The sequence below is a fragment of the Chrysoperla carnea genome, chromosome 3, assembly GCF_905475395.1.
Source record: "Chrysoperla carnea chromosome 3, inChrCarn1.1, whole genome shotgun sequence".
In the NCBI taxonomy this organism is placed as follows: Eukaryota; Metazoa; Arthropoda; class Insecta; order Neuroptera; family Chrysopidae; genus Chrysoperla; species Chrysoperla carnea.
This window is the reverse complement of record NC_058339.1, coordinates 35,005,636-35,028,193: the sequence shown is the minus strand read 5'-3', so window position 1 is coordinate 35,028,193 and position 22,558 is coordinate 35,005,636. Positions and strand designations below refer to the sequence as shown.

The 22,558-nt window shown below is 27.1% G+C and overlaps 1 protein-coding gene across 2 annotated transcripts in view; it reads left to right on the top strand.

Annotated features, from left to right (window-relative positions):
* Positions 1–22,558, top strand: part of LOC123296426 (disco-interacting protein 2) — a 112,458-nt gene that overhangs the window by 63,848 nt on the left and 26,052 nt on the right. For both annotated transcript variants that reach the window (XM_044877893.1, XM_044877892.1), the window contains exon 2: positions 20,374–20,448. In XM_044877893.1, the coding sequence (XP_044733828.1) occupies positions 20,374–20,448 (75 nt within the window). The remainder of the gene's footprint in view (positions 1–20,373; positions 20,449–22,558) is intronic.

The window sequence follows — 22,558 nt, the reverse complement described above, 5'->3', positions numbered from 1 at the left end:
TTTGTCCTTCACTTTGTATTTTTTGTATACATTTAAATGACTCGCGTAATTAGTTTTCGTACACAAAAAAGATCAAACTAGTAATGGATGATAACATGATTTTTTTCCTTAATAGGATATTATTATCTGAGATGATTTTTTAATTAATTGTCTATTAGTAATTAAAATACACAGCCATGACATTTTGAGCCAATCAAATACTCAGCAGGGGGATGATTAATCCAATACAGATATTTTCTACTGTTTGAGAAGTATTAATTACTTTCGATTGAATAAATAATACATTAATAATTGATAATTTTAATAAAAAAAATTTGACTAGAAAATCTACGGGGAGTATTCTTTAAACATTTTATCCTGTTGTACAATTTATAAAATCTGATTGTAGTAGAAGAATGCTTATTAAATTAATTATTTATATTTTGTCTCATAAAATCTCTGAAATTAAGAACTCGGTTTTGTTTCTTTCGCTCTATTTTTTAACCTAAATGAAAATACAATAAAAAAGTTCTCAGAATAAAGTAACTAAATTTTCTTATCGAATTAGAATTTTGGTGCAAGCGAATTGAAGAATATAATCCCCAAAAATGATGGCAGTTTTGAGAAACTGAATTCATTTTTAGTCTTAATTTAAAAAGTTATTTTAAAAGAGAAGCTTTTATTACAAAAATTTAAAAAGAAATAAAATTAAACCGATACCTTTTCTATTTAGAATGCGCAAAAAATTATCTCTTGAAGTTCACATTTATCTTGTTACGAATTTATTTTAGTACTTTTTGTCCGCAGTCGACGTTTATCGTTTCCTAAAATAAGAATTCACTTCATCGCGTTAACTCTTAAAAATGTAATTGTAACATTATGGAGAACCATGTTATGCATTTTTTGAATTAATTTTCTTTAAAAGTTTTTCGACATCGTGTCTAAATGTGATTCATACATTAAACTCTTCCGAGTAACTGAATAAAGTATAATTAATTAGCTGCTGAACAAAATTACAAAAATGAAAAGATTGCATATAAGTTTTATAACCAAACTGTTCTTATTTTTATCTTTACATAATAATTTCAAAGTTACATAGTTTTAAACAACTTTTCAAAAGAGAAACAAAAACACCCGGAGAAAAAACATTGCGTTTGTATTTTAACATTTCCAAGTCCTGAACGTAGCATAATATGCCTAAATAACGTTTGTAATCTGTGAATTCTTTTTATATTCATTCCATTATTAAATTTCCCATAAAATTATCTGTTCTCATTCTAATTTTTATTTTCTTCAAGGTTTATTTAAGGTGGTGCCTTATTTCGATATTAATTACTGTCTAATTATAACAATTCCACCTTTTTTTATACTTATATAATAATGATTAAAAAAATTTGATATGCAATTATGCGTAATAAAAATATTACTTATTATTAATTATTCATCCAAAATCTATACCATAATAATTAACTTTTCACAGTCCACACCCCGTGCAATAAAAAAAGAAATAATAACAATTTATAAACAAATATCTAAAAAAAAATTATTGAAAAATTAAACATATCATCATCCTACGTACAAACATTTTTTTCTTCTGGTTTTTAAATAATGTAAATAATTAAAAGATAATTACTACATCAAAACTGTGAGCTAACGATTGCTTATAAAAATGCGAATAAAATCAAATGGCTGAAAAAAATTTATATATATTTTGGTCAAAATTAATATACAAACAATTAAAAATGAAGGTTGTTTTTTATATCAGTTTTTTTTAAATATTTATTCAAAAAAAAAAAATTAGAGTGATCTGTTTTTAATTTAAATAAAAATCAAGTGAACAAAAATGTGATTTCTTAATATTTATTTTTTGTGTGTGAAAATTAAAAAATAGGTTTGTTTTAACTTGAAATGATATTTACAGAAAATGTTTCTAAAATATTACTCCATTTCCGGTTGTGCGGAAAAACATGCGATTGATAGTAAAAATGAATTTCGGAGGAAAATAAATTTATTTATTGGCCAATTGGTTCAACGATAAGCGATCACTGTATCAGTTTGTATATTTATTTTCAGTATTTTCGCATTTTTTACTGAAATTGTAAATAGACGAAGCTGGAAACATATTCTTTAACAATTTTTTTTGTAAAGAAAATAATAATAAATTTCATGTTTTGTACTTTGAAGGAAAATAGAATTCGAAAATATGAAAAAAGGCTTCATTATGCTGCAAGACACGATACAAAAATTCATCAACGAGAGACGAGACTTTAATAGACAATCTTTGATAGATAATCAACAGATATTCGCTAGGCAGTCAAAACGATAGAAAAAACTTCTATAGACAATATCCTTGTCTCATCTTGCGGCAACTTCAGCTAGCGTTTAATGCGCTAGGTAGTCTATTGACTATTGAATGAAATGTTGACAAACAAATTCGTCTACCTCCCTCCGCTATTTTCGAAATTCTCTTTTTTCTGTGTTTTTAATTACTCGGTCAGTACAACTCTCTATGTTTAATTTAAATTTAATTAATAAATATTTTAGAAACGTTTTCGCCCAAAAAAACCATTTCAAATCGAAAACATACCCATTTCTTACATAATAATCCATACAATAGCGCAAGTAAAATGGAAGAATTTGCTGCACCATCTAGTATATTACGTCAACATAATAACGTTACAACAAACAATGGTATAATTGAAACAGATGAAGAACGTGTAGAACGTGAACGTATTGAACGTCAACAAAGCTTACGTGATTTAGAAGAATTATATGTATGGTTACAACAATTTGAAGATCCACCACCTACCACTACATCTTCATCACAGTTACAACGCCAACAATCAAATGATAATAATAGTGAACATTCATTATCGTCACCAAGTTGTGGTAGCGGTGGTCACAATAGTCACCATCAACAATCACAGTCACAACATAGGTATTATCACCATCAACGTGCTGAACAACAGCAACATTATCATAATAGTAGACATCGTTCAACTTCATCGCAAATTGATTACATATCAACAAATAATAATGGATCATCAAATTATTATCAACAATATGATCATTATGGTAGGGCATTGTTTTGTTTTGTGTGTTTTTATTTATAATTGTTTCATTAATCTTGCTATTGTTGTTTATTATATCTTGTGTATATGTAATATATATCAAGGTATTCTAAATTTAGTCCCAAGTTTGTAACGCTTAAAAACCTAATTAGTCCATTCCCAGCTGTCCGTCTTGTCCGCTTGTCTGACTAACACGATAACTCAAAAACGAAAAAAAGATATCAGGCTGAAATTTACAACGTGCTTAGGGACGGGTGAGGTCGAAATGTACAATGTTAAACGTAAAAAATGTACTTTATAAAAAATTTTAAATCTTTTGTTTTAAACATTTTTTCGTAAACGTCTTTGTAGAAAAATTATATATTATGTATACAGACAGATATTGTATATTGTATATTTTTTAAATTTATACAGAGAGGCTGTTTTGCTACATTTATTATGTATGTGTTTGTTTACATATATTATGTATGTGTTTGTTTATAGCATATATCCACTGAGGAAATGGGAAGGAAAATACTCGTATTACTTTACTTGCAAGAGTGGCTATCTTTCTTTACTTACATGACTTGAAAAAAAAACGATTGCGTGATCAATACTGTCTATACATGATATTTCAATAATTAACTCAGTCAATTGTTTGTTTTCACTTGTTCAAACATAGTATTATGCTAAATCTATTTATTACTAATTAGGTAATAAGTTAAAATTAAACGGTTTTCCTTATACGACCATTTTTAAGGATTCATTTATAAGCCTTATCCACGACTTGCGCAAGAGATAGGAAATCAATTCAGAGCCAACTTAAAAAGAAACTAGACAGAAGGATTTTGACTTTCATGCAATGAAACTAATATCGATCAAACAACCTTTTCATTTGAAAACAGTCTCCTGTTTTCAAATGGAAAGGTTGTTTGACCGATATAAATTTTATTGTAAGCATTGCATGGAAATCAAAATCCTTCTATATTTCCTTCTATATAGGAATGTATTTCTTTCTTATCTTCGCCCCTTAAAAGAAAAATTACTCTTAAAATATTTATAATCACTTACATTATTATTTATAACAATTTTATATTTTGACTATTTGTGCTCTAATTTTAAAATATGATAAATGATTGTAAATTTGTTGCAACTTTTTTCTATTTTTTTTTTTTACTTTTTTACTTCGAATAACTGTTGTTAATTAAAATAATAATTGAATACTAGAACAGTTAGCGGTATCGTCATCATCTACAAATTTGTCATACCCGTCAATTTTTTTAAATTGCATACATTTTTAAAATTTATTTACGTAATGTAATAATATTATTTAATCAAAAATAAATTCATTAATCAAATTCAATTACTTTAACATCATTAAATTTTTTTACTGTTGACGAATATAAAAAATATTTTTAGTGCGATAATGATATATAATAAACATTTGAAAGCAGATAAAATTTGTATGCTGCGAGTAGTGAAATTTACCTGTAAAAACATTTAGTGGTAAATAGCTGCAAATAATTTTTAATAGGTATCATAAACATATGTTGCAGATGTTATAATAATTTTTAAAATTTCATCTCTTACATTTTACTGTACTGGTTTTAGGATTCCAGAAAGCTCTATGAGGTTAAAAATGCTTGTTAGTGTAATTATCTGACAGTTTTTAACTCTATTATAATAAACTGTATGAGAATTATCTTATCGTTGTTTCATAACCAATTGGATCGTGTTCCTAATCTGGTACATTAAAGGTCATTAAAACAAAATGAAATTTCCTTTGTATTCTTTTTCCGGCATTTAAAAATATGGGGAAAAAATTGTTGCATGACTATTTACTTATATGAGATTTCAGTTCATTGATTATGTTTTTTAAACAGTAATTACATCATAAGAAAAATTAAAAACTAATAAAATGGGAGAAATTTAATTAAGAAATTCTGAAAAAAGTACTTGAAAACATTTCCTCTTTATCCTGTCGAACATTCTATGTATATAGAGTGTCCTGTAATAATAACATCGGATTAAGATACGTGATGTTTTCTTTTTTTACTTAAACTCTGTTCCTTTACTGACCCGGCGAAATTCGTACCGCCTAACAGTCAATGAATGACGTGTTCGCTGGGTAATTTCAACTTTAAAAACAAATTCTATCGCACTTTAATCCCCGATGCAAAAAGAGGAGTGTTATTAATTTGATCCCTCTGTGTGTGTTTGTATATCGGTCTGTGACACCTTAGCTTCTAATCGGATATACCGATTTCAATGTTTTTTAATAGTTTGGAAGGTCATTTGATTGCGAGTATCATTAGCCAGATTCCAAGGAAATCGGTTTAATTGGGAGAGATCCGGACGAAAAAAACCGCATTTATCGGGGGTTTTTATGTAAATACTTTAAGTCACCAGTTATCGTATGACGAAATGATTTTCCCAATACTTGTTTTCTATTTTCGATGAGATTTTAAAATTCGGCACATTCTCTGTATATTTCATTTGTATTAAATTGTATTAATTAAACACGAAAATTATATTGACTCAATTAAAACACAACTGATTAAAAAAGTTATAGTACCTTTTTCTGTAACCGGATGAAATTACATACTAGTAGATAACCTAAATTCCAAAACTTTGAAAGATATAGCAATAGTTTAAAAAGGGTGCATTAGATTACAATTATTTATGGAAAATAAAATTAATTTTCACTTAAAAACATGTGGTTAAAGTTTCAAGGATTTACTAAGTTTCAAGGAAATCCTGTATAATTGCAGCTTCTAACTTATTATATTATCATCGATATATATGTATGTAACATCGTTAAAGAGATAACGAAAGAGAACTTTTTTGTACTTTCAACAGACTGAATCTAACTGACTTTTATAGACTTTCCACTAGTCTACTTGTGTGAATTGTGTAATATAATATTGCAGCAATGTAATTGAAAAACTTTTAATTCAAGTAATGTCCTTTTAAGATGTTATTTTCTCATCACACACAGAGGCATTCTTACAAACACACATTCTTACTTATAATCACTGGTTTAATGGAATATTTGATTGTAAATATTGAGAAAATAATCAAATAATTATATCTAAAAACAATGTTGAAAAACTATTATAAAAAATCTGCAAAGTAGTTTGCAAAAAATAGAACCGACTCCAAAAAAATGCATAAAAAAGTAAAAAATAATTTAAAAATAAATACTCCAATCAATAATTTTCTTGTGAGTTTCCTTTGCAGTCGACGCCAATGACTCGATTTTTAACCGACTTGTTTAGGTTAGGATAAAGTAAGCGTCTACTTCAAAGAGTAATTTTTCAAAAGAAAATTAATAATTGGGGGGTAAAATTTTTGAAAGCCCTGTATATTTCATTAATATTCGAAAATTTGCATATTTGAATACATATAAAAAATTTTATGATATTTTAATAATTAATAAAAATGTATCCTATTGTGAGCGAAATGCAAATAATACGTCTATGATCAACAATGAAACTGTATTATACACGTATCATTTGATCAAAAAATAAAATTTTTTTTTTAAATAGTTAATGTTTGGCTCCAAAATGCAAAATTATAAAGCTTCATTATCAAATTTTCAATTTTTCATTGAAATAGAATGTAATAAATTTTAATAAATGGATTTTTTTCAATGGAAATTATTTTTTTAATCTCTATATACACATGATATACACGAGATGTATAAAAGTTGCACTATCGAACGTTGGAAGTTTTAAGATTAATTATTAGCATGTACTAAAATGTTCATAGTTTACTCATACATAGAGAATGTCATGGCTCAAAATTTTCGATATGATGAATGAGAGAAGACTGCCTGTTCCTATGAGTCCTTGTGTAACTTATATGTCATTGGCTAGATATTTTTTACATTATTGCTATTAAATAAATAGGTAGTTCAAAAACGATTTATGGAATATTATCTAATACATTAAAAGTTATTCAAAAAGTATAAACGTCAAAAGAAACTTGTTTGTGATTGACTGTGAGTTTATTACACGAAATGACTGTGGGTTTATTACGCGTTTGTGAAGTATTGTCTGTAAAAAAAATTGTCAAATTATGACATATGACTATGACAAGGACACATAGGAACTAACTGGCTGTCTTCTCTCTCATTCATCATATCGCATCCACTTACAGACTAGCATATGCCTCACGTTATCTATGTATAATATACTATGAGTTTACTTTAGAAGCCATTGAAAGTCAATTTTTATCAATAAAGAGATATCTTTTGTTTTTTCAGGTTTATCGAAAAATCAATAATTCCAAATATTTTTTCAAGACAGTTAAAAATTTTCTTATTTGTTTCAAAATCAATGCTCCAATTTTATTCGAATTATCCAATACCTGAACCTGAATTCAATAATATATTTAAATATATACAAATCTTTATAATACAACATACAAAAGCTTTTTTTCAATTTCAATAATCGTACACGGAAAATAATTAAAAAAGTGACGTGAATAGTTTTTTAAATTTATTTTATATAAAAAAATTAAAAAAAAACTTTCTTTTTTCAAATCCTTTTTGAACTTTTTTCTCTGATGAATATAAATTTTTTCCGAACACATAGAAAGAATATTTCTTTAACAGACTTTTTAAATGGTTTTAATTGATAACTTTTTTTTCCGAAAAGAAATTTTTTTTATGATAGATAGTTTCTCTTCAGAGTAAAAGAAACGTAATTTAATTAAGTTATTAATTTTTACTTTACGATAGTTAATTGTAGAGAGCTTTACTTGGTGGAACTCCATAATTAGGTTTGAAGAAATAAAATTTCCAATTTACTTTGCTTAGTCCACTTTTATTTATTTAATATTTTAAATTATTAAATAAATAAAAATGGACTAAGCAAAGTAAATTGGAAATTTTATTTCTTCAAACCTTTTAACGAAAGTATTTAAAATTGAAGTGCTATGCTATGCACAGACAGACAGACACACACACATAGCGTTTATTACTTATAACACCCCATTTTTTAGTTCGGGTAAAATTTGTGGTTTTTTCTAAACAAAATCAGAAAAAGTTCATTTCTTATGAAAAATAATATTTAATTGATCCCTTCAAAATGTAAATATTAAATTTTCTACGTACGAGATTTTTTCAGAAAGTCATCACGATAAGAAGCCATTCTAAATACTCTTTTCAGGAAGATGGTAGAAATAAACATTTATATAAAATTTTTCTGCTTTCAACGACATGTATTGACATTTATTTCACGACACTTAGTCGATCAACTATATTGTAAACCAACATAACATACATATTATATTTTTGAATATTTCAAATAAAAAACCGATATCAAAAATGTAATAATAACAAGCGCTAAAATATAATCTGTCATTTAATAGTCATATAGCCTCCCAACGCGCATAGTGTCGCATATCTACCCATCATGAATGCCGCTAACACATTGGATATTTTATATTTGATAAATTTATATTATTCATAATATGTCAACAACATGTCACAAACACAATTGGTTAATGGAGTTTTCAGGTATCAGGTCAATTATTCAGTATTCAACATAACTATATTGTACAGAATGATTTAGCAATCACTCAATCTGCAAAGATCGATTTGGATCAACTCGATTTAGTTTTAAAATAAAATATAAAATTTAATTTTATCTATGAGTCAATCATACCCGACTATTGCTAAAAGCTTGAGGCCCTCAATTTAATATATCAAAAATAAATCGGAATGCTTCATCTACTCCACATGCCTAATTATTTTTCGATATTAAGCGCCTCAAGCTTTTACAAATAGTTGGATATATCTCGCTATTATATTCCTAGCGCCTTAACCGATTACGCTATTAAACTGTTATGTAGAATATAACAATATAATATTGACAAGAGCTTTACTAAAGGTGATTTACTTCTCAATTATTAAGAAAATAAAAGATAACATAGATAAGCAATAGATATTAGAGTTGGATATGAGTGACTCATAGATAAAATTATTTTTTACTTTTTAGTACAATAAAAGCTTGTCCGTTAAAAAGTATTTTTATTAAAGTTTTTAATTTAAGACTAAAAAATGTATATGTATCGAATATAGTGAAAGCGATGGGAAAATCAGAACGCCACAACCTTACCATGTATTGTCATCCAAACTAAATGTGCATGCAAAATTTTAGCTCAATTGGAAACCGGGAACTGGATCAATTTCGACTTGCAAGATTTGATTACAGACAGACAACGAGGCAGATGAAACTAAATAGAAGCTCGTAAAAAGTACACATAATTTTGATACATATATATGTTCTGTTTCATTATAAAAATATATTACTATAATGACTAAATCAGCCTGTAAATATAGCATAAGCTAATATATATAATATATACCAATCCAATTTGGAGAATTACTTTGTGACAGTCAACGTTTACTATATATAACACGTAAAGGTACTATCCAAGTCACTAGTATATTACTCTAGTAATAATTCCAACTAAAACTACTAAAATGCATTATTTATTTTATATTTTCCATTTGTATCTTATTTATATCTATACGTATATAAAACTTAAAATTTCATTTATTTAATAAACTAATTGTATATTATGGTAGAGCAGTCAACGTTCATTCTAACAACTTTCTGTTCTAATGGGACTTGCTTTTATAAAAATAATTCAAGAAGATAAATTTAAATTTAATAAACTTAATTTCGACAAGAAATAAATTTCTTCTCAAGAAATTTTCTTTATCACAAATAAATTTCATTTCACTAGAAAAATATTTTTGTTGTCCCTTCTAAATTCTTTAAAAGTTTGCGTGTTTAATTAATAGTAAAAGATAAATTAGTTTGAGAAATAAAATTTTAAAAAAGTGTTTTAAAACAAAAAGCGGAACATTCGATGGTGTAATGAATTACTCTCAACTTGGCTGTAGCCGCATAACTGATATAAACACTTAAGTCTCTACGCAAGCGTTATAAGTGGGCATAATAGTAAAATCAACTGAAACCTGTATAAAATTCCTCCTTTTTTGGAACTTTTAACTTACGTAACTCAAGTAAGTGTAGTCTATTTCAAATAAAAATAATTTTAAACGGAAGTAATTAGAATTGTAAAAATGAACTAGGATGTAAATTGGAATAAATTTTAATGGAAAATCAGTAAACTCATGTCTACATAAAGTTATTGCCCTGATTATTTTTAATTACACTAAAAAATTATGGTTAAAGTAATTTAAGTAATACCAACTCATAAAAATATCATCTATCCAAGGAAAATTCTCAAGTATCCCCATTCCAAATAAATAATAAACATATAAAATTCCCCTTTTTATAAATATTAAACACATAAAAAAGGAATATATGCATAATATTTTAAAACCAGACATTTTTAATATTATAATCTCAATTTAAATTACAATGAGAAGTATATTCATTACAGCAAATCGCGTATGTATGATGTATATAAAAAGTACCTATATATGTTTTGTATATACTTTCATTAATTTTAGAGTAACATTTTCTCGATTAACAAAAAAAAAATTGTAATTATATTTTCTTATCACAACTGTAATTAAACGTTCATTAGGTTTTTACTAAAATTGTATGTGTAAGGTATATTAAAAAAGAAATCCTTAGATATTATCACTCTGATTATAATATAAAGCCTCGTTTACATTATTACAATTTTTTAGAAGCATAAATCACAAGTCGCAGGTAGATTGAATAAATTAATAAAATATTAATGAGAAAAAACCCTATGCTAATCTATTTTATGTCTTAAACTAATGGAAAACTTATCTTCAAAGTAAAAGATTTGTTAAGGAAATATCTCCTGTAAAGATAATTATAGCAATCCGCAATTCATTACATTTATCAAATCAGGTTTTTTGAGATTTTCATTCCTAGATTGAGTAGAATAATATTTTTGATGAAAGGATTGCAGTTTTCATCATCTCATAGTAATGTAATTCTTCTAAATAGTGATTTCTTCTAAATGTTCATTTTACCGAATTTTTACAAGTACTAAACAGTAATAGTTCTAATATTTTAGCACCAAATAATACCCTTAAAGTGAGGAAAAAGTATTTTTACTATCATATTCGCTCGACCCACTACTTCATTAATATAGTTACTGTATGGAAGGAGATGTTAATATTTTCTAACAAATTTAAATGAGTAATTACTAATTATGTTCATTTACATTAAATAATTATTTATGCAATTTCGTCTATTTTTTTCACAATTTCTAATACAACTAGATTAATTAATTGTTATTTTTCAGTAATTTGAAATTGACATTTACTATACCATTTACATGTAAACAGTTGAAGATTAATCATAACAGTCTCCCTTTAACGTCAACGCTATCCACGGGGAGCGCTGGCGACGGTTTGATTGTCCCTACCATGACTAGGCACCCAACGATTGGGAAATTTTTATATTTACCAAGAAAAATAAAATAATAAATGTTATGATATTTTCAGATTTTCGAAATTTTAGATAAATTTATCATAAGGCCATTTTTTCTACAAATGTACTATCACAAAAGTATTTACGATTTTCGTATTTGGATATTAATGAATTTTTATAACATAGAAGAAATTTACATTCAGAAAATTCTTGCAAAATTGTCTTTGCCAAACAGTAACTACATCACTCTCAGAATGTAACCTACGTAATTTAATGTCCCCTCTTAAATGAACAAAATCATAATGCTTTTGCAAAGCTACCTACTTTTTTACTTGTCTGAGAATGAAAATCTAAAAGCTTTCATCTTTTCATTACCCATTCACATATTCTTATATTCCGCTGCAGTGTATAAACTTGGCATAAAACCACAATGAGTATGATATTACCTGGTTGATATACCAACATATTTACGTAAAAAAAAACAACAACAAACAAGAGCCTTAATACCATTACAGCACCATTTTAGTGTGAAAATAATGTTATTCATTTTTAATGAAATGACATGTTATTATAACGACTCACTTTGTATGTTGGATTTCTGACTCTTCGAGTATAGTGTTGGGCTGAAATAATATAATTCTGAAATAGAATTATTTAAGAAATCCCATCATTTTGTTGTATTTCAAAGATCGAATTTTCTACAAACTATAATTTAAAATTTCGGAAAGACGAGTAGGGTCTTCCACTCTAAATTTTAACACCACTATATAACTTTTTAGAACTATAAAACAACTATACTATCCAACAATCTAATCCGAGAATTTTCATTCTTGGTTACTTCTCAAAATATAAGGATTTCAACATATAACTGGATATGTATGAAACGGCTTATCGATTTTCCTTGAGTTTCAAACGAATTTTAAAAATAGTTGAGAATGCGATCGATGTAAAAATATTGCCTAATAGTGCGCTTCTCTCAAAAAGTTGCTTTCAGTTTTGAGTTCAATATTGTTGATATAAATGTTACTGAAAATTATCAAAGTCATGAATTTTTGTTTGAAGGAATATCAACAATTAACCGACGTGGTACCTAGATCCAATACCGCCTAATTTTTACCACAAAATATTGCTTTTTTATTAAGGATTATTAACTACGGCGAATTTAAAATGTTTCAATTGAAAATCAAAAAATTCAAATTGGCTTATTAATCATGTTGTCAAAACCTTATCGCAGCAAAAAGTTGCAAATTTGATGACATTTGTCTATGGCATCAGCATCTTCCAGATAAAATTATTAATTTTGTGTTTCTTTTAATCGATGGGTGATTTCGATGGTGGCTCATATTTAGTTAATGTTGGTGAGATTCCATGTACCTATTTACAGATCGCCTGATTTTTGAGTTTCGTTAAGAAATTTCATTTTGTTAGAAAACAGAGATAAATGCATTGAACACTTCCTCCATAATTGTATTAGATCCAATTTTTCATTATATCAGTGTATTAGACGTGATAAAGTAACCACCAATCGTATTAATCGATCTCAAGGCTGGCTAAATTTGTACATTTCTTAGCTTTGCTGGATGACTATTTGAAATATTGATAGTAAACTAAAAATAATCGCCATTCCGAAAGAAACAAAAAAATAACTTAAGGGTAATTCAATTCAATGAATCAAATTTCAAGATTTCTCAATCCAACACTATCCTCCGTTGTCGACTTTAAGGCGAGTATGTTGACATTTTTCTTCGTACATTAAAAAAAAAAAAATCATAAAAAAGCTTTCAGTCTATTATTAAAATAATAATCCTTTCGTGTTTGTAAATGATCTTGCTGTGCTAAGGTTTGTTATAATAATAAATTGGTCTAATACAGGATGTATCAACAACAAATTATTTTACATACTCCTAGAAAATAATAATTACAGGAGATAATTATTTAGTTCAGTTCAAGGTGATACAATGACAGTTTAGGATGATACAATTATGTATAATTACATGTTGTCCAATATGCATAATGCATATGTGGTTTAAATTAAGTATTGATTGTATTTAATTGATATTAATTTGATACATTAGCAATGCAGAAGAGGTATTTCTAGGGACAAGTAAGAGGTTTATAATTGCATTCTGGCGTCAGCCCTTTAATTCGCTTATTTACCTGCTTTTCTTTAAACGATATATCAATTTTTCTTGTAAAATGATTCAGCATTGACCAAAAATTTGAGAATTAATGTAAAGTAATTTTAAAAAACCTAGATTTAAAAAAATAACTCGTGAGCAACAAATTTTGATCATTAAGGTCATATTTTCCCTTCATTAGCTGTTATTATACTATTCTTTTTATTCCAATGGTATTTTTTTTTATATTTTGAAACTGCTAAAATCCATATAGTTGTGATATAAAAAGAAGAAGGGGGAGCTGAGTGGTTGTCACCTCCAAAAGGCGCTTCATTGACACTAACTCAACTTTACCTATACAGATTTTTTACCCTCGTGCTCAAGTTTTAGAGACTGTAAAAGTGAGTAAAACCTTAAAAACTGTAAAAATACATGATAAGTCTGCTTAAAAAAGGAGTGAAGTGGGCTGGGAAGTTGACATCCACAAAAGGCACTTCCTCAATCAACTTCTAACTTAAATTAGAAAGACTTCCGAAGTGTGCAAAGCCTTAAAAACGAAAATCCATGTTTTTTTGGCATAAAAAAGAAAGAACAGGTACTAACCCCCGAAAAAAGTGATGTTATAAGTTTAGCCACTGTGTCTGTCTGTCTGTCTGTAACATCGTAACGCCTAAACGGATGAACTTATTTGGATTTTTTTTTGTTTCGATTGAAAGGTAATTTAATGAAGGAATGTTTTTAGCTATGTTACACGTGCGAGTTTAGAGTTACGAACCCGGAACAACTAAAAAATAGACGATGATCCTCAAAATTGGTTCAGTTTGTAGTAGGCTCTAAGGAAAAAGGTAATTTAGTAGAGAATGTTCTTAGATACGTTTCAAATGCGAGTTGAGGGTTCCGTACCCAAAAAATTTATCGGGGCTTTTTTTAATTATGTAAATTTCACTTGTTTTAACAACAAGTTATTTATGAACAGACTTCGCTCTCTTGCCTACGAAAAATGGTGCCGATATGTAGATACCATTTGACAGCTCCTGTAAATTGAAAAATGATGGCTTTCACATAGCTAGTTAGTTTAGTAATACATGTGATATGCTTATAACAAAAAGAAAAAGATATAATATTATTTGTAACTAATGTGTATCTTTTCATACATTTAATATACTTACCATCACCACAATATTAAACTTGAACAAAAGCATTAAAATAAGTAAGTGTAACATATGTGAGTTTTAGTTTCATCATCATCATCATACAGCGTACAACATGAACATGATTTAAAAAAATATACGATAGCATTTATGTATGTTTTTGTACGTAAATAACTTCGAAAAAACCATTGACGATGCTCACAACTAGCGGCTAGCTCATATAGTATTATTAAATTGAAATCAGGGATGATCAATTTAATATGTAGACGACAGATCATATAGTCTTTTAACCTTTACCTTTGTCTGAATGGAATTCATCTATTAAATCCGAAACGTTAAAAATAATACAATATTGTCAAACATATAGTTTAAACTTATTTATTAATTTTACTAGCTTGATACCCGCCCTCATTTTCATCATAAGATCAATTCAATATGTAGACGACAGATCATATAGTCTTTTAACCTTTCTTTATCTTTTGTCTGAATGGAATTCATATATTAAATCCGAAACGTCAAAAATAATTGAATATTGTCAACTATATAGTTTAAACTTATTTATTAATTTTACTAACTTGATACCCGCCGAATTCGTTGAGTTTAAAAGTAAAGATTGGTAAAGACCACCGTGTTATAGCCTTCACCTTCCTTGCTCTCATTTATCCCCCTCCCATAACACTCGAAATAGAGGCAGGGACAAGTAAAATATTTGTACAGTTTTCAATTTTTTTAAATGTAAAATAGTCATAATTCGTTGAGTATATCAGATTTTACTATTTTTACATTTTAAAATTTTTACCGAAATCTTTATTTTAGGGTTCATAGTAGGCGCAGTTAAATGTCAGACTAAATTTAATTTTTTTAAATTATGCTTTTATAAATTAAAGCTTATGTGTTATTTTGGTGTATGAGCTATATTATTGTTAAATTTCATTTAAATCCGTTCATTAGTTTTGGCATGAAAGCGTAACAAACACACAAACTAACATTCTTATTTTCACATTTATAATATATAGGGATAGGGATGTTACGTTAACCCTTTTAGTTTTATTTATAGTCCGGTACCAAATCGATCTTGAAAACCCAAATTGAAGAGAAATTTTTAGCAATACGTGTTGGTCTAAATTTTTCAATTTATTCCAAAAATGTTACGATAATATACATTTATTGTATGATTAGTTTAAATAGTAATTTGACTCTGATTTTATTAACAAATTAATAATTTCAAACAATTTCCAGAACATTTTGTAAAGTAATTTTTAAAGAAATTTTACCTGTTTTATAATTTATTCAACCCTTGACTAAACGAAATAAAAATATATTAGATAATTATTTTATATTTCCAAATAAATCATTTATAAATAAATAACAACAGGTTTTGTAACTATAATTTTAAACATCCCTTATAAATTGATAAATAAATAGTAATCAACTTAACTACTAAATAAGTGTTTTGTGTTTGAGGTATATTATTTGTAATAACTACCACCAATGATCCTTGTTCCTTGCTTAGTTTGATAAAAATATGTGTCTATTGCATGTATGAGGGTTGTTAAAATAAGTGTACATATAACATACAATAAACACATATCATCACTTAATGAGTTTGATGAATAAACTATAGTTAGAGAGTTCTAGATTCGTTCTAACACCTATAATTTCTTAAATAATCACTTATGAGGAAATTGATCTCTCAAGTGCTTGACTAAACTCTTGTAATAACTAATTCGTTGTGTGCGTAGTCATGGTAGGCACAATAAAATCGATGCCAGCACTTCCAGTGAAAAATGCTGTTATGATTACTTTTCAATTCTTTGTTAATGTTATAGAAATGTCAAATTAAAATTATTGAAAAACACTAATTAATTAAACTTAATGCATTAAAAATTGTAAAAATAAGATATCAATTTTCACAAGTATTATTTTTCAAATGTAAATTATCATAATTATTTTTTTAAATTTGTGAATGTTTTCAATGTAAGTCATAAATGCAATCCATACAATTCTATAATTAAATTAGTGAATCGTTACCATGAAAACGCCTCCAATAAAACTCACGTACAGTGCGAATACTTTTATAACTCTCTCAAATTAAGTATTAAAAGTAAATACTTAAAAATTGATTAAAAAATTCTATTAGTCAACAGACTTTACAGTAAAAAATATACATTGAAATCAATTACAAGCAACGTCAAATAACTTTAATTTACTTACTAAAAACGTGGTATAAAAATAACGTTCACCTTCAATTTTCTTGTCATTTACCTCCCCAACTATAAAAAAAAAACAGCTAATAATAAAGAACATCGAAAGAAAACAACATGTTTACTTGAAATACACTTTACATGTACCATCACACTTTAAAAAGAAAAAAAGAAGACATTCTTATATGTTCGTGACTTGTCCCCATTCGCGCAAACATCTACTACACAGTAGTACACGGTACAAGTTCTTCACTTAATATTTATTAGAAGTCACTTGAGATTAATATAAGGAGTTAGAACTTTCTTTTTCCATAATAATCCAATTGGGAATATGTTACTATACTACATAATATAAATACAAATCATTGAATTAAATATGAGGTCAAATGTATATAGAATAAGAGGGACTATTAACAAAAACATAAGTATTATTATTAACATTCAATATTTATTAACGATAAATTTATCTTAAATTATCTTTTCGAAATGATAAGGAACCTGCTACTTTACCATAACGATACTCACAAATAATTGATCATGTTATAAAATGGTACTTGGGAGATTATCTTGGTGTTCCTAAAAAGGCTTAAACACAACGGCTCAAAAACCATTTATCTTTCTCATTTAATATTTTGCAATGAAATTTCAAAAATTTAAAATTACAAAAGATATTTTTAACCAACTTCAAACAAAAAAAGATGAGGTTATCAATTCGACTTTATTTTTTTTAATGTTTGTTACCTCAGAACCTTCGACTGGGTGAACCGATTTTTTTAACTATTTGAAAGCTGGTGCTTCCCGTGTGGTCACATTTCATTATGATTCAGTTCTCACAACGGCAACCATGAGAAAACCATAAAAGTCTTAAATTTGCATTAAGTATGCACGAAAAGAGGACGAATAACTCAATATCACGCGAACCGATTTCGATGGTTCTTTTTTTAGTGAAAAATTAGTTATTGTACTTCATATTCAACAAAAATCACAAAATAAAAAAACTTTTAACAAAAAGAAAACCGACATCAAAAGAAAAACTTTTCCAAAATAAATTAATATGCACTAAAAAGTAAAAAAATAACGATAATATAAAATTATTGTTATTTTTGGAGTCGGTGTCAGCCAAGGAAACAACTCTGACAGAACAGTTTGCTACATTAGCTTGGCTGATCATTTATGGTGGAAGCCTGGAAGTCGCCTAATTCTGGCTAAACAAAAATCCTTGAGGCACTCAGAACATGCTATTCCTAAGAATTTTAAGTTTTTTGAAATTAATGACATAATACATATCGACGATTGCGGAAGATGATACATGAAAATAAAATTTTCTCTGAAAAAAAAGTATTTTTATGTAAACTGTTTTCAAAAAAGATTTTTTAATTGTTAAACGGATTTAAAACTTTCTCCTTCTTTTATATCTTCTCTCATTGTTCTTTAAAAATCTCTTTAAATCAGGCATGGGCGAGTTATTTTAAGTCGAAGTCATCATCATTGTCATAACTTTATTGTGTGTCATAAACTTTATTGTATGTCCCTTTATCCAAGACCGCATTGCTCATAGAAGAGGGAGCGAGACAGGTATACGAATCTTATTACAATTAGAGAAACTGAGATAGGTAGAAAAAAAATGATGTTTTTGTGTCTCGTATTTTAGGTTGTTGCTGGATAATTTGTCACTGTCTTACTCGTATTTTAAGTGAGGAGTCCGAGGGACTTCTCTGAGTCACATTTGCCCATGCCTGCTTTAAATAAAGTTTATGAATACATGTCTGTATTTCTCCAAAGGTTATATTTTTTTGTGTAATCTCATGAATTGTTTATTAAGCACAATATATTTAAGTACATATGTGTTATTTTTATTATATCTATTCTACACAAATTTTCAGATCCATAAACCTTAGTATAAAATACTTTAAGTATAACAAAGTATATACACCACCAGCAATATAGTAGCATTCAAGGATAATATTTATAATACTAAGATGGAACAGCTTTTATATAATACTTTTTCGTATAAAGCTCATAAATATATAGACAAATTTGAAATATTCTTGTAATTCCTTTTATAATTTATGTATGTACCAAATGGTTGAAAAAATACTCCAAAGACCTAATAAAACTTTTTTTTTTCATTCCTTGTACCGCAAGTGTTGCTGTATTTATTAAAAATGTCGCCTCGCGCTTACGCATTAAAATAGTTTACAATTTGTGTAATTTTTCGAGAAATAAACTTTTAATGTACTTTTATGGCAAATTCAAAACTTTAAACAGAAAATTCCGTTTTTAAATCCTTGAAAATTTTTTGAAAAGATATTTGCCTTTAGAAAACCAAATACTTCTCTTTCCATTGAAAGATTGCAATTATAAGCAATTTTGACGAATCTTGATTACTGAATAGAATCAATTATCGTGATGATAAGACCGATATTAAACGTTTCAACTATTTTTTAAATTTACTCTTCCATGATCGTCATATTAATCAAGCTGACAAAGCTGTTTCAACAATTACCTACCTAACCTCAATGGTAAAATAAGCAGATATTTATTTATATTGTTACGTTCTAAACCTCCCGTCCTCTGTAGGCTCGGCAAAATTTAAATACAAAAAAACAGCATTCTTTAAAAACTTTGATATATTTTACTGCTTATTACAGACATAATTAATAATTTGATAATTCTTCACCAAAATGGACTTCACCCATCTGATAACCAGATGTGACATATTTCTATGAAAATTTTATTGATTTATAAACACGCGTATCGTAGTTTTTTTATTGAAAGCGGTTATGGTTATTTTAATTAAATTAATTTAAATCAATTTTTCCTATCTCATTATTTTTGTAATTATATTATCTTCTGATACCAATTTCGATGGGTCAGTAGATCGATGTAGATCTTTTCATACCATGTGAATAGGTATGTCAATATAGATAACTACACCGATCTGTTAATCAATCGAAATTGGTATCCGAAGAAATACAATTTAATTACGAAAATAATGGTATAGGTTTGCCTGTAAAAATCCGCTCTTGGAAAAAAAGGATTCAAATTAATTTAACTAAAAAAAATGAACACCTTTCGATAGAAAAACTTTGATTGACGTATTTATACATTAATAAAAAATTTTATAAAAAAATACGTCTTATCCGGTTATCAGATGGGTGAAGTTCGATCTTATACCATCTCTTAGACTATAATAAGGTTTTTTCATATAATATTGTTATTATTTGAATTAAGGGTTTTGAATTTTTGAAATAATTAACCCACAGACTCATATTCCACATGAAAATATTATTTCTTTTTATGATAATTTTCCATTTCCATGATATAATATATAAACACCTACCTCTTGAACTTCTATAAATAGTAAATACAGAGCTTTCCTGTCTAAATGTCATAATAATAAGAAATAAGTATACATAATATGATATAATATTAAAATACATTTTATTCATTTTATTTTTTTTGTTATATTTCAGGTGATATTACACAAAAAGGTTATGAAAAGAAGAGAACAAGACTGCTATCACCTTATGTTCCAAAACAAGCACAAAGTAAGTTGACTTCAGTAGTTTAGTATTTTAGTTCTTTGTTGGTTGGTAAACATTTTATTTTATTAAAATGAATATCATCGTCATTATTATTACACTCTGTGTGTAATAGTAGGTACTGTACTGTATAGCTAGCTAGCTATATTGTAGTATATATAGGTAACAATCATGATATGATGCGAAATAATACTATAGGTAGTATATACTCTTTTATTTTATGTAACAATATTACATCAAATAAAGATGTGTTTGAGTATATCCGAGAAGAATAGTAAGAATAAAGTAGGTATTACAGAATGTAAAAAAAAATCTGGATTTTTAAAGAGATTATAACGATTAAAGTCGTGTTCAACAGATATACTTCTAAATCAGAACTTAATTTTAAAGTATTTTGTGGATAAAAAATGTTTTTAATCTTAATTATAAACAAGTTTGTTAACCATATAGATGTACCTGAAGTACAAAATTATACATAGTTTAGAAATATAGACAAGCAAATTTTACAAAATTTAAAAAACATATCTAAGAACACTCGCCATTAAATTACGACGAAATTTAATGGCGAAATTAAACCTTCAAACGAAACATTACAAATCAAAATCAGTTCATCCGTTTAAGCGCTACAATGCCACAGATAGACACACAGATATAGCGGTCAAACTTATAACACCCTTTTTTTGGTTCGGGAGTTAAAAATGTTTTTTTTGTGGAGCATCTACCTTAATTCAAATGTTCGTCTATTTTTTATCGGTTAGGTACTTGAAGACCTTTATCGAATTAGAGGTCAGAATAAAACGGCCCTTTCAAACTCACACAATTTTTGTCTGAATCAGATTCTTATAGCTAGTGTATTTTATGATATTATTTGATATATCGATAAAATTGCAACACCTTGTAACCAATGCTTTGAAACCATTTCATTAAGAATATAAGATAAACGATATCGATTAAAAAAGTTATTTTGTACTTTTTAGTCCTGATATTAATAACACCGAATTTCCCTATATTTTTTAATTTATATTTTTTTTGCTCTTGTATGATCCTGTATATTTATAAGGATAGATAGTTAGTTAGTAATAATACATTGTAAGAACGTAATGTAATGTTACGTTACATTTAACAATATAATATAAATGATAATAATAATCATAACATTCAATTCTGTTCATAAAATAAAATTGTATGCATCATATATACAACATACGTATACATTACAGTACCTACCTATGTACCTACCTACCTACCTACCTACTATATACATTATATTATTAATAACAAACAGAATTTGTATAACGATTGCATAAAACTAAATGTACAATCATTGTTATTAAATATTTACGGAATCTATATCTATATATATAATATCTATGTACATTATATGTTCGTTTATACATACCTACTTTTTGTTTACTCGCTGCGATTCTTTGATATTGCTGATTTATTAAAATTGATATGGAAATTTTTTAAGATACTACTATTTGTTTTGAAAAAAATTAATGGATTGAATTTTATGGAAATGAATATTGCTTTAATAATTGGAAATTTTTAACAAAGTGTCTATTTGAAATGTCAGAAAAATAAGTTACCTAATATACAGAAATAAACATTTTTGGGCTATCAAGTGTGATCAAAAAAATAAATAGTTTAACTGTTTGAAATAGTACACGGAAAATAATTTTTTGTGGATATCACTATGTCAGTATCGGTGTGTAACCTTAGCAATAGTTTTGTCGGACGAATCAATGCAGTGTGGGCGTCAGGCCCATATTGGTTGGTGATATCACTATACTTTTGGTGGATGTCCCGATTCAATGCTATAATATTACGTATGCTAACATAGATACTATAGTATCTGTTTGTATCGGTTTCTATACCATACCAGCATTGTAATAAACGCAACTACTGTTTATTTGTAATTTTATATATTGATTCTTGGTATTTTTGATATCTTACTTAGTTTTGTTTTATTTCAATTTAAAATAATGTATAACTCTTTTTTGATCAGCCTTTATGAACTAGGGACGAAATTTACCATCGAGGTAAAACTGGTAAAGAAAGACTTCAGTTTTAACATACTAGTTTTATAATAGCTTTTGAAATAAACTTCACGAAA